The sequence below is a fragment of the Mustelus asterias genome, unplaced genomic scaffold, assembly GCF_964213995.1.
Source record: "Mustelus asterias unplaced genomic scaffold, sMusAst1.hap1.1 HAP1_SCAFFOLD_853, whole genome shotgun sequence".
Lineage (NCBI taxonomy): Eukaryota > Metazoa > Chordata > Chondrichthyes > Carcharhiniformes > Triakidae > Mustelus > Mustelus asterias.
Genome location: NW_027590799.1, coordinates 92,754 through 106,828, shown reverse-complemented (window position 1 = coordinate 106,828; position 14,075 = coordinate 92,754). Strand labels below are relative to the sequence as shown.

Here is a 14,075-nt window from a genome sequence, read left to right as displayed (position 1 = left end):
ATCAGTGTTACAGTGAGGGCTGTGATATATATCAGTGTTACAGTGAGGGCTGTGGTATATATCAGTGTTACAGTGAGGGGTGTGGTATATATCAGTGTTACAGTGAGGGCTGTGGTATATATCAGTGTTACAGTGAGGGGTGTGGTATATATCAGTGTTACAGTGAGGGCTGTGATATATATCAGTGTTACAGTGAGGGCTGTGGTATATATCAGTGTTACAGTGAGGGGTGTGGGATATATCAGTGTTACAGTGAGGGGTGTGGGATGTATCAGTGTTAGAATGAGCGCTGTGGGACATGTGAGAGTGTTACAGTGAGGGGTGTGGGGTATATCAAGTGTTGCAGTGAGCTGCATGGAATATATCAGAGTCCTACAGTGATGGGTGTAGGGATATATCGGAGTGCTATGGTGAGGAGTGTGGGGTATACAAGTGTTACAGTGAGGGGTGTGGGATATATCAGCATTACAGAGAGGGGCATGTGGAGTATTTCGAAGTATTACAGTCGGGTGTGGGATATATCAGCATTACAGTGAGGGGTATGTGGGCTTTATGAACTGATTTGAGATGTGTTTTATTCCTGGTTTTAGATTGGTGACCAGTTGGTTGAGATTAATGGTGAACGAACTCTGGGAATGTCACATTCTCGAGCTGTACAGTTGATCAAGCAGGAGCACGATAAAATCCGTCTCGTTCTGCGCTGTGGGAATGGCCAGGTTCCCGAGTTCGGTAAGTTTCTGGGAGTCAGTGTGTGGAAATATGCGTGATACAGAACAGGGAACAAGCTCAGATCCTCTCCCCATCAGAGAGCCCTTTTCTTAGAGCGTCTCCCCATTAGGGACCCTTTTCTTAGAGCGTCTCCCCATCAGAGACCCCTTTTATAAAGAGTGCTTGCATATTTTGTCTATATGTATTAGTGTGTGTATGTACATGTGTATGTGTGTGCATATTAGCTCGTGTACTAGCTAATAGTTGTATTAGTGTGCGTGTGTGTATTAGTGTGTGTATTCGGGCGTATGTGCAAATTAGTGTGTTGAGTATTAGTGTATGTGTATTTGTGTGTGCGTATGTTTGTATGTGGGGTTGTGTGTCTATATTAGTGTGTGAATTAGTGTATTTATTAGAGTGTGTATGTGTGTATTAGTGTGTGTATTAGAGTATTTGTCTTTGTGTGTGCATGAGTGCGTATTGTTGTAGGGAAATATCCCTTACCAGTGCAGAATAGACGTTGAGTCGCAAATCAAGGTTCAAAGCGTGTCTTTATTGTACAATTACTGGGATCCCAGGGAGACCCCCGTAGCCAGCTCAGAAACAGTGGCTTGGCCACGTTGATCTCAATTGGATTACATCAGCCCTGGATCTTTATAGGGCTCCAAATTTGAGCGGGAACATTTGATTATGCATCTTTTTACAATATGTATAAAGTGGTCTGTCAGTTTCAAAAGTCCCTAGGAAGTTTCATGGATTAGCATTTGTATGGTGTGTGTTCGTGTTAATGGGATTACTTGGTCCTGCCCCGGTGTCTAAATGCGTTTCCCATTACTATCTCTATGTGTCTTCTTATTTAAATTGGTCCTATTGTTCCGTGTCTGTGTTTCCTGCTTGTGAGATTGAGTGTTAATGTCATCCTGTCCTGTTGGGTGTCTGGGGTATTTCATTCTTAACCTTTTATCCTTATCTCTTAGTTTATCAGATTTTTATGTCTGCCTTGGCCGAATTGGTAATATTTCAGTGATAGCTTGGTTTTGATAACCCACTCTCTGTCTCGTTTCATAGGGATCTTGATCTTCCTTGGCCAGTTTAAAATGCAGCTACAGGCTGTTGCTAGGCAGATTAGGGATCTCCCGCAGTTTCTGAAATTCGTGAGTCTCTCAGCTGTGCAGGGGGAGACCCGATCGAATATCCATCCGGGGGTGCCCCTCTGCATTGTTGGCCCGTTATGAGTGGTGCCAATTAGTCCAATAAAAATATGTTTGATGATACAAATATGGTTTTCTGGAAAATTTCCTCCTTCAGTCCCTCCTCTCGTCCAGGGGGTGCCATTCATGGCTGACCCCCCATGGACGACCTTCAGAGGAACAGTGATTTGTACAGCTGTTGTCCTTGCCGTTGTTCCTCCTCTTCTGGGTCGTTGTTAAGTTCTTGCATCTGGATACTGGCAGTGGGTAGCATTCCTGATGTAATATTTGCACATATCACTTTAATACAGGTTAGGCCAAGGCAGAGTGTGAACAGGATGGCTACTACTAGGATCAATCCCTTCATAATATATGCTCCCCAAACTGTGTTAAACAGCCATCCTAACCACCCATCAGTCCCTGTTAACCCCTGTTTAAAGTTATCCAATTGCTTTTGTATCCCGGACATGGCTGCTGTTATGTTTAGTGTCTCGTCGTGTACGTATGTGATGCATTTTTCCTTGATGATGGTGCATACCCCCCCTTGTCTGGCTAGCTGATAGTCCACCGCATATCTCGTTTGTTGTGTGTATAGTCTGAGTTCTGCGAGTTCTTGGTCAATTGCGCCTAATGCTTGTAGGGTGTTGTTTCCTAAAATGGTCAGTCCACATATGAAGAAGTTCCTATTACTGGCACTGATCACCCCTGCGGCGCCTCCCAGGGATAGTGTCCCCAGAAATCCATATCCTAAAGAAGACCCTAGTGTGACAGGGGCCTGCCAGTCGGAGCAAAATTCTGCGCTGATGGCCCTGGTCACTATGCGTTTCTGGACATGCCCTTCACTTGGGCATGGAACCGTGAGAGGTCTGATTGTCCCTACGGAAAAGAACCTTGGAGGCCTGTCTGTGGCCGTCATATATACATTTTTAAATAAAAACACGTACCCGTCTTTAACCCGATAACATGCATTACCCCGGGGTCGTTTGACCGCATGGCCCCATCTTGTGGAACCTTCCCTCCCCCTGGACTGTCCACTTGATTGTACCTCTTGGTGAGAATCAAATGGATATGTCCCTGAGGCTGAGCTTACGTGGGTGCTGTTGCACTTGCCACACATAAGCTGCCTACCCGCGGTGACTGCAATGCATTTCTGTTGCTTGCAGTCACAGGTGAAGTGTCCTTCCCGGACCCGGCACTCCTGGAGAGCACAATGTGCCTCAGCGCACGAATCATTTTTAGGGACAAAGGCATGCACGCACCCCCATCCCTCTCCCTTAAAACATTGTGGGTAGTTCCCAAGTGTCTCCTCCGGTTGGGGTCCCGTCCCCCTTAGAATTCCCGGCTCAGTGAGCTCTACACACCTTCCTTGTATCCCTTGCTTAAAGTACCCAATATGTTCTTTGCAGGGTGCCCCCGATGTGTCAATAGTGAATAACTCTTGTGGGAGCCACCCTGGTGTTGCGATGAATAGGGAGTTTACTGATCGCGCTGAGGGGTAACAAGCGGTCCTATTCCCATAGATCTGGATGTGTGTTTTCAGGAATAGGTTTCCTTCCATGATTGGTGGTTCTGCTCCCCTAACCCCCATATGTTGGAGTGTATTTACAATGGTCAGGGTTATTATCAGATATGTCCCTGTTCCCATATCGCTCTTTTTTTTTCCAACAGTATTTTACAATTACAGTATATACAGAAAATAAACAGGCAATCAAATTAAAAGTAGTTGGTTCCGACGTCTTGATAGTAGATCTGGTCCTGGTTCCTGTGGAAGTTGAATGAGCAAAACGGTATTTTTTAGTTCATTTGTCCTCATATAGTTTTAATTGGGTCCAGTGTTTCCAGACCCCCTGTCCCCTTATATCTATACAGGCACAGGTATCTCCGCTAACAATGACCTCGTAAGGTCCGTGCCATCTTGGGGCAAATCCTGGTTTTGCAGGAAGCACTTTTGTTAATACCCGGCTCCCGGCTTTTGGGACTTCTGGTAATATTTCTGAGTCCCCCTCTGCGTCGACCTGTGCCTGATTAGAAATTACGGACCGGCGCATCCCCTTCAATTGGGTGCTAAGGTCTCGGATGTATTGTCGGATCCTATCTTTTATCGGACCCACATCTGTCCAGCCTGTAATAATGTTTTCGGGTAAGTGCATTGCTCGCCCGGTCATCAGCTCGTATGGAGTCAAGCCGGTAGTTCGATTTGTGGTCGCCCTAAGCCTCATCAGAACTGCAGGTAGGACTTCTGTCCAATTTCTACCTGAGGATTGCATTGCTTTTGCCATTGTTGTTTTTGGAGTCCGATTCATCCTCTCCACCATCCCGGAACTTTGTGGGTGATAGGGGATGTGAAATTTTTGTTTTATTCCTAATAGTTGGCAAATGTTTTTCAGAACCTTTCCTGTGAAATGTGTTCCCTGGTCCGAATCAACTTGGAATTGGCATCCCCCATCCATAGCAAGCTTAGTGTGAATTAAATAACACTTTGTACTGGCCTTTTTTTGGCTGCAATTGGACATCCATTCATTTGTCTGTAATCTTATCAAAAGACATCGCTTTCCCCATTAAAATCACATGCCATACAGTTCCGATCTTTATATGAGTACTCTTACACTATCTCTAATTTGATCATTTGTTTGCGTGCAAGCGCTACACCACAGTACTTCACAAAATAATTATGTCTTTATCAATACCCAATATAGTATATGAATATATCATACAAAGTTGGTTAAGGCTTTTCAGGATTTGATGTTATTCTTGTGTCTATATGGCAGTGCTATACTGTATAATAAAAATAATCAAGCGGCAGTTGTATCATACCACTTTACACATCGTACCCGTGATATCCAAACCCTTTTAATTTAAGCCGTTTCTTTTTTTTAAACTGAGCTCCAGATCGAAACCCCCGCACTCTAGGAAAAGTAACAGGCGCCTAATCAAAATCAAAGCAGGTACAATACATACCAGTTATTTGATTAGGAACATTTTGGTTTCTTAACTGGCTAGGTTTTAAGCTTTGCAGTGCTTTTATATTTGGCAAACCTTGAACCTTGATGGCTCATGAAATTCCGACGGCAGTACATAATTTTAACTAGTTCAGAATACTAAACTATCTGACGTTCGCAAATCGCGATATTCTGCGATTAATACTGTATTTCACTGACTTGATATACTTTAAACTAATTCATAGACCTCAGTCTTTTGTTCCTGCTTTTCTACCTTTCCACAAAATAACTTATTTTCTTCTCTTAACTCCTCAACTAACTCTTATAATTTCTACTTCAAGACAAAGGAAAGAGCACATGCTTCCTTCCAAGGTTTAAATCCTTTCTTAACATTAAAACAAACAACAATAAAGCATTCACGCAACCACTTTGTTTAAACACACACACATATATACACATGGAAGCTTCCAAAAGTCATTCCACAGTACATCCTTTTTCATTCAAACTTATCATTTCAGACTGGGATGAGTGTAAAACATTCAAAGAGAATACTGAACATTGATTAAGACAATCGCTTTTATTCTTCTTTCTTCCAAACTGTAATTGACTCAAAGCAGAAGTAAATTCAAGAAATCCTATCACTTGAATCTTTACAGTTTTAACACTCTCCCAGCCCCCCTGAGGCTAAACCAAGGTGCAATGTACTGCACCTACTGCCTGTAGCAAACATTCCACAGGAACAAAGAGCTCCCTGCTCTCAATCTAATTACAACAACAACTACCTACATTCGACAAGCTACCAGATCTCACAAACACACTGAAATACAAAAACTAAGATCTCTCCTATCCATCTGCTGCCTTTCCCCTGGCGTAAAAGGCTTATAGGTTGCCTTTGGTTGTGCTAACGTCCCTCCTCTCGTGACTGGCGCTAGATTATAATTGTCTATGTTTTCTTTTGATGCTGGAGTGGCTGTATGTTTCTGCACTGACTCGTATGGGCGCCGAGGGTCCGTTTCCTCTGATCTCTGCGTTATCTCCGCAGTGTGGTTTCTGTATTCTAATTCCCTCACTCTCTCCTGTAATACTTTAATTTGCTCTGTCTCTTTGTGTCTCTCCTCCATAGAGGCATTTACTTCCTCAATTAGTCCAGCTAACTGGGTCACTAATATTACTCCCATTACTTTTGTTTTGTCCCGTTTAACTCCGTCTACCCACTTTCTTTGATCTTCTAAAGTTTGTGATGCGTTCCACCCGTTCCGTTTCATCTTTGCAACAATCGCTTCTCTGGCTAACAGATACTTCAAAATGAGAGCTACTGCAGTTTCTCCCTTAACAACGTGGTCTGCCATTTTTCTGTCTAGCAGTCCTGCAACCCCCGCATGCTGGCTGCTACAGTAAAAGTGCCTCAACTCCTGTCACTGATACTGCCCCAGCACCGTCTGTATTGCTGTAGAGCCTCGTAGTGAGGTTCCAGTGGGTCTCTTTCCCCTGGGCTCCCCCAACTATTCCTGACACCTCACGCTTGGACTATTTTGTGTTGTCTTATTGGGATGTGTGCTGGTTGTTTAGTGGGTTTGTCCGCCCCTGTTCCCAGCCCCTCTAAGTACAACGCCTCCCGCTCGGCCACCACCCCCACTAGCAGGGTTGATCCGTTACCCCCCAAAACCGGGTATCCTGCTATGGGCTGTGGTGTTCCCTACAGACGAACAAGGTTATCAAACTCCGCCCGGGTCCCTAATGGATCCTCCGTCGTCGTGTCTCTTGGTCAGGATGGATCGGGTCCACTTTTCCTCAACACTTACACACCTGTACTCTGTTATCAAAGCCCCTGTTATAGTTAGTAACTGTATCGACTCTGAGGTTGTTCGTCCCTTCAGAGTCAGTGTTGTTACCCGATTTACACTGTCCGTGCCTTGCACCCTGAGTGCCTGTCCCTCTTAGCGCCCGCTTCAAAACCCAACCTTAGCGTGGGAGATTTCTCCTCTTAACGTCCAGTTTAGGGTAGGGCACCTTGAGTCAAGCACTCCCTTGTCCTATTGCCTTGGCACAGACAGCGGTTTCATTTACAATCCTGGGTTAGTTACACCAATTAGTTCTGCATGCGGTTCTTATCTTTATATTAGTCTTAATTCCTGTTATCAAATAGCCCAAAACCTGTTATCTTTACCTCTGGTCCTTTACTCCTATTAAAGTTAAAAGTTACTTACCTTCTTCCACGCGGTTGTTCTGACCTGTACCTCTTTAGTGCGGACTTCTGTTTCAATTTAAAACTTAGGCAAGATTATACAGTTCTACAAGACAACAATACTCAAAACAGACAAACCCTAACCCTTAAAGGTACCTCACTTTGAACGGAGACCTGCACTCGCCTCTGACTGCTCTGGATTTGTATCAGATTCGTTTAAATTTGATCCCGACTTTCAAACTGTGGCCATCAGTCAGAAGTCAGATATCAAATCCTGCCGTGACTACGCCATTTTGTTGTAGGGAAATATCCCTTACCAGTGCAGAATAGACGTTGAGTCGCAAATCAAGGTTCAAAGCGTGTCTTTATTGTACAATTACTGGGATCCCAGGGAGACCCCCGTAGCCAGCTCAGAAACAGTGGCTTGGCCACGTTGATCTCAATTGGATTACATCAGCCCTGGATCTTTATAGGGCTCCAAATTTGAGCGGGAACATTTGATTATGCATCTTTTTACAATATGTATAAAGTGGTCTGTCAGTTTCAAAAGTCCCTAGGAAGTTTCATGGATTAGCATTTGTATGGTGTGTGTTCGTGTTAATGGGATTACTTGGTCCTGCCCCGGTGTCTAAATGCGTTTCCCATTACTATCTCTATGTGTCTTCTTATTTAAATTGGTCCTATTGTTCCGTGTCTGTGTTTCCTGCTTGTGAGATTGAGTGTTAATGTCATCCTGTCCTGTTGGGTGTCTGGGGTATTTCATTCTTAACCTTTTATCCTTATCTCTTAGTTTATCAGATTTTTATGTCTGCCTTGGCCGAATTGGTAATATTTCAGTGATAGCTTGGTTTTGATAACCCACTCTCTGTCTCGTTTCATAGGGATCTTGATCTTCCTTGGCCAGTTTAAAATGCAGCTACAGGCTGTTGCTAGGCAGATTAGGGATCTCCCGCAGTTTCTGAAATTCGTGAGTCTCTCAGCTGTGCAGGGGGAGACCCGATCGAATATCCATCCGGGGGTGCCCCTCTGCATTGTTGGCCCGTTATGAGTGGTGCCAATTAGTCCAATAAAAATATGTTTGATGATACAAATATGGTTTTCTGGAAAATTTCCTCCTTCAGTATATTAGCATGTGTATCTGTATATTATGGTTTGAGTACATTATTGTGTGTGTGGTGTGTGTGTGTATTTGTGTATTGTATTATTGGGAACATGTATAGTTTGTGTGTATATCATAGTGTGTGTATTATTGTATGTGTGTGTATTATTGTGCATGTGTATATTACTATGCGTGTATATGTTAGTGTGTATTAGTGTATTTGTGCATGTATTAGCGTGTGAATACACGTTTGTTTATTATTGGGTGGTTAATAGTGTTTGTATTTGTGTGTATTATTGTTTGCATATATTATTGTGTCTTAGTGTGTGTATTATTGTATTAGTGTGTGTGTGTTAGTGTGTGCATGTTAGAGTGTGTATTAGTATGCGTGTGTGTATTGTTGTGCGTGTGTGTATTATTGGGGGCGATTCTCCCATTGTGACCCGCAATAGTTTGAGCAGGTTATCGCTGAGCTGGTGCTGTTTGATAGCACAGTTGATGACCCTTTGCATCACTTTACTGATGATCGAGAGTAGACTGATTGGGCAGTAATTGGCCGGGTTGGATTTGTCCTGCTTTATGCGTACTGGACATATCTGGACAATTTTCTACATTGCCGTGTAGATGCCAGTGTTGTAACTGTACTGGAAGAGTTTGGCTAGAGGTGCAGCAAGTTCTGGACCACAAGTCTTCAATACCATTGCTGGAAAGTTGTCAGGACCCATTGCCTTTGCAGCATCCAGTGCCTCCAATCATTTCCTGATATCACGTGGAATGAATCGAAGTGGCTGGAGACTGGTATCTGAGATGCTGGGGACCACTGGAGGAGGTCAAGATCAATCATCCGCTTGGCATTCCTGGCTGAAGATTGCTGCAAGTGCTTCAGCCTTATCCTTTGCACTGATGTGCTGAGCTCCTCCATCACTCCTCCAGTGAGTTTAATTGTCCACCACCATTCACGACTGGATGTTTGGCATGAAAGTAGTCCTGTTTGGCAGCTTCACCAGGTTGACACCTCATTTTTAGGTATGCCTGTTACTCCTGGCATGCCCTCCTGCACTCTCCATTGAACCAGAGTTGGTCGTCTGGCTTGATGGTAATGGTAGAGTGGGGGATAGCCAGGCAGATTTTGCTGGAGTACAGTTCAGCTGCTGCTGATGGCCCACAGCGCCTCATGGATGCCCAGTCTTGAGTTGCTAGATCTGTTCGAAATCTGTCCCATTTAGCACGGTGATAGTGCCACACTGTTCTCAATGTGATGTTGAGACTTTGTCTCCACAAGGACTGTGCAGTGGTCAGTCCTACCGATACTGTCATGGACTTACGCATCTGCAGCCGGCAGATTGATAAAGATGAGGTCAAGTACGTTGTTTCCTCTTGTTGGTTCCCTCACCACCTGATGCAGACCCAGTCTGGCAGTTATATCGTTTAGGACCCAACCAGCTCAATCAGTAGTGTTGCTCCTGGGCCATTCTTGGTGGTGGACATTGAAATCCTCCACTGAGAGTACATTTTGCGCCCTTGCCGCCCTCAGTGCTTCCTCCAAGTGCTGTTGTTCAAAATGGAGGAACACGGATTCATCAGCTGATGGGGGACAGAATGTGGTAATCAGTAAGAGGTTTCCTTGCCCATGTTTAAACTGAAGCCATGAGACTTCATGGGGTCCAGAGACAATGCTGAGTACTCCCAGGACAACTCCATCCCAACTGTATATCACCATGCCACAGCTGGGTCTGTCTTGCCAGTGGAACAGGACATACCAGGAATGGTAATGGTGGTGTCTGGAATATTATCTGTAAGGTCTGATTCTGTGAGAATAACTATATCATGCTGTTGCTTGACTGGTTTGTGAGACAGCTCTCCCAATTTTGACACAAGTCCCCAGATGTTAGTAAGGAGGACTTCACAGGGTCAATAGGGCTGGGTTTTTTTGCCGTTGTCTTTTCCAGTGCCTAGCTTGATGCCAGGTTGTTTGTCCAATTTATTGTGTGTTTATATGAATGTGTGTGTGTGTATATTAATGTGTGTGTGTGTATATTAATGTGTGTGTGTGTATATTAATGAGTGTGTGTGTATATTAGAGTGTGTGTGTATATTAGAGTGTGTGTGTATATTAGAGTGTGTGTGTATATTAGAGTGTGTGTGTGTATATTAGTATGTGTGCCTTTGAGTATATGTGTAATATTAGAGCATGTGTCTTAGTGTGTGTGTGTATATATTAATGTACCTGTATTTGGTGTGCATTAATGTCTGTGTGTTAGTGTGTGTATATATGGATGTATATTATGTGTGTATTTGTGTTTATTTGTGTGTGTACATTAGTGTGTGTATATTAATGTGTGTGTATTATGCATGTGAATTTTGTGTGTGTGTATTCGCATATGCGGGTGTATTAGTATATGTAGGTGTTTTAGTGTGTTTGTGTGCGCCTGTGTATAGCGTGTCGGTGCATGAGTATTAATGTGTGTTTGTGTTAGTATTAGTGTGTCTGTATTAGTGTGTGTGTAGTGGTTTGTGTGTATTACTGTCTCTGTGTTAGTGTGTGTGTGTATATATTAGTGTGCATTACTGTGTGTGTGTATTTGTGTTTATTTGTGTGTGTATTAGTGTGTAGTGTTGTGTGTGTGTGTATTTTTCTGCATGTGAATTTTGTGTGGGTGTATTAGTGTATGTGTGTGTGTGCATGTGTATTAGTATGTATTATTATGTCAGTATTAGTGTGTGCATGTATTAAAGTTTGTGTGTTTGTATTGGCGTTTGTGTGTATTGGCGTGCATTTATTAGTGTGTGTGTACTATTGTGTGTGTATTATTAGTGTGTGTGTGCGTTGTTGGTAAGATTTTAGAGTCCATTATTAAGGATGAAATTTCAGAATATTTGGAAGTGCACGGTTTCATCATGGTTAAATCAAGAGAAGGTTATGCCTGATAAATCTGTTAAAATTCTTTGAGGAAGTGATGAGCAGATTAGTAAAGGAGAGCCAGTGGATGTTATCTACTTGGATTTCCAGAAGACCTTTGATAAGGTGCCACACAGGAGTCTGCAAAATAAGATAAGAGCCCATGGTGTTAGTGTTGGGATCACAGCTTTTCACTCTATACATAAATGATCTAGATGAATAAACTGAGGCCATTGTGGCTAAGTTTGCAGATGATACAAAGAATGCCGGAGGGACAGGTAGTATTGAAGAGGCAGACAGGCTGCAGGACTTGGACAGGTTAGGAGAGTGGGCAAAGAAATGGCAGATGGAATACAACGTGGAGAAGTGTGAGCTTATGCTCTTTGGGAGGAAGATTCGAGGCGTAGACTATGTTCTACATGGGGAGAGAATTCCGTAATCGGGAGTCTCAGTTCAGGATTCTCTTAAAGTTAACTTGGAGGTTGACTTGGTAGTTAGGAAAATAAATGCAATGTTAGCATTCATTTTGAAGGGACTAAAATACAAAAATAGAGATGTACTGCTGAGGCTTTATCTTTGGTGAGACTACATTTAGAATATTGCAAGCAATTTAGGGCCCCATATCTAAGGAAGGATGTGTTGGCCTTGGAGAGGATCCAGAGGATGAACCCGGGAATGAAAAACCTGACATACGAAGAGCGTCTGAGGACTCTGGGTCTCTACTCAATGGATTATAGAAGGGTGAGGGGAGATCTCATTGAAACGTACAGAATAATGAAAGGTCAGAATAGAATAGATGTGGGGAAGATGTTTCCACTAGTCAGAGAGACAAGGATCCGAGGGCACAGCTTCAGAGTAAAGGGATGACCCTTGAGAATTGAAATGAGGAGGAATTTCTTTAGCCAGAGGGTGGTAAATATATAGAATTCATTGCCACAGAAGGCTGTGGGGGCCAGGTCATTGAGTGCACTTAAGACCGAGATAGATAAGTTCTTGATTCATAAAGAGGTAAAGAGTTACAGGGAAAAAGCGAGAGAATGGGGTTGAAAAACTTACCAGCTATGATTGAATGACAGAGCAGGCTCGATGGGCTAATTATATATATATATAGCTTATGGTCTAATATAGTGTGTGTGTTTTAGTGTATCTGTTTATTTTTGTGTATGTTTATTTTTGTGTGTGTGCAGTGGTGCGTGTTTTAGTGTATGTGTGTATTTGTGTGTGTGCGCATGCAGTAGTATGTGTTTTAACGTGTGTGTATTGTAGTGCGTATGTATTTGTGTGTTTTAAATATATGTGAGATTATTTTGTGTATATTTGTGTGCATTTCTGTATGTGTGCATATTATTATGTGCGCGTGCATTATTGTGTGTGCGCGCATCATATTGTGTGCGTCTTAGTGCGTGTGCGTCTTAGTGCGCGTGTGTCATAGTGCGTGTGTATTGGTGTATGTATGCATGTGTATTAATGTCCTTGTATTTTTGTGTGTTTTTAAGTGTATGTGGGTGTGTGTGTATTAGTATATGTGGGTGTATTTGTGTGTACTTGTATATGAGTGTGTGTATATATTAGTTGTGTGTATTGTGTGTCTGCATTAGAGTGTGTGTATATTAGTAAGTGTGAGTATTAATGTGTGCGTATTAGTGTGTGTATATATTAGTGTGTGTATTACTGTGTGTCTGCGTCAGTGGGTGTCTGTATTAGAGTGTGTGTGTATTAATATACCTGTGTGTAATTGTGTGTGTATATATATATTTGGGTGTATGTGTGTATTAGTGTGTGTTAGTATGTGTGTGATATTATCTGTGTATTAGTGTGCGTGGGTGTCATAGTATGTTTATTATTGTGCATGTGTAATTGTGTGTGTACATATTAGCGTGTTTGTGTATATATTAGTGTGTAGAGTAGCGTGTGTGCATTAGTGTGTGTATATTACTGTGTGTGTGTGTGTTAGTGTGTATATTTGTATGTGTGTGTATGTGTGTCTGTATTAGTGTGCGTTAGTGTGTATTAGTGTGTGTATTTGTATGTGTGTGTATGTCTGTATTAGTGTGTGTGTGAATTAGTTGGGGGCGAGGGAATCTTATCCTGGAATCTTGGGGCTGATATTTATCCCTGAACCACCATCATTATAAACAGATGATCTGTGTCATTATCAGATTCCTTTTTGTGGGATCTCGCTGTGAAGCTTCTTCCATTCCAACAGTGGCTTTTTTTCAATTCAAACTCTCCTCACTGGCGGTGAGCAGCTGATGAAAGGTGCGGTCGGAGCACAACGTCTTTCTTCCTGAGCTTCAGCTATGCTGATCCAACTGACTGGAAATCATTAACTCTCTCCTTCTCTTTTCCTCTCTTTCTCTCTGCTGCTGACGCTTCCATCTGTCCGTTCAGCGACGAACCCTCCCAACCTCTCCGTCTGTGTCACCAACTCCAGGCATGGTGAACCCTGTTACTTTCTCCTCGGTCATACCGACCGGATTCGGTGCGTAGCCCTCGCTCCTCCACATCCCACAGTGCCACAGTCTTCAAATGGGAATGGCGGGGTGAGGGGGGAATGGTCATGTGTTCACGGGAAGAGTGGGAGGAGGTCAAGTTTTTTTCAGGGGAGAGGGAAAAAGTTGTGCGCTCCCTTTGGGAGAGGGGAAAGGTTGTGTGTTCCGAGGAAAGGAGGCAAAAGTTGACTGTTTCCAGGGAGACAGGGGAAAGGTCAAGTGTTTCTGGGACAGAGCGGAATAGTCAGGTGTTTCTGCGGGCAGAGGGGAAAGTTTGGGTGTTTCCAGGGGAGAGAGGAAAGGTCAGGTGTTTCTGGATCAGAGGGGAAAAGTCGGGTGTTTCCAGGACAGAGGGGAAAGGTTGGGTGTTTCCAGGGGGAGAGGGGAAAGGTCAAGTGTTTCTGGGGGAGAGCAGAAAGGTCAGGTGTTTCTGGGGGCAGAGGGGAAAGGTTGGGTGTTTCTGGGGGCAGAGGGGAAAGATCAAGTGTTCTCAGGGGAGAGCGGAAAGGTCGGGTGTTTCCGGGTCAGAGGGGAAAGGTTGGGTGTTTCCAGGGGAGAGGGGA

At 43.4% G+C, this 14,075-nt stretch overlaps 1 protein-coding gene across 1 annotated transcript in view; it reads left to right on the top strand.

The window, feature by feature from the left end:
* LOC144487535 (membrane-associated guanylate kinase, WW and PDZ domain-containing protein 3-like) overlaps window positions 1-14,075 on the top strand; it is a 79,046-nt gene that overhangs the window by 52,760 nt on the left and 12,211 nt on the right. Inside the window, exon 15 of the mRNA XM_078205620.1 lies at window positions 591-729. Within this exon, the coding sequence (XP_078061746.1) occupies window positions 591-729 (139 nt within the window). The remainder of the gene's footprint in view (window positions 1-590; window positions 730-14,075) is intronic.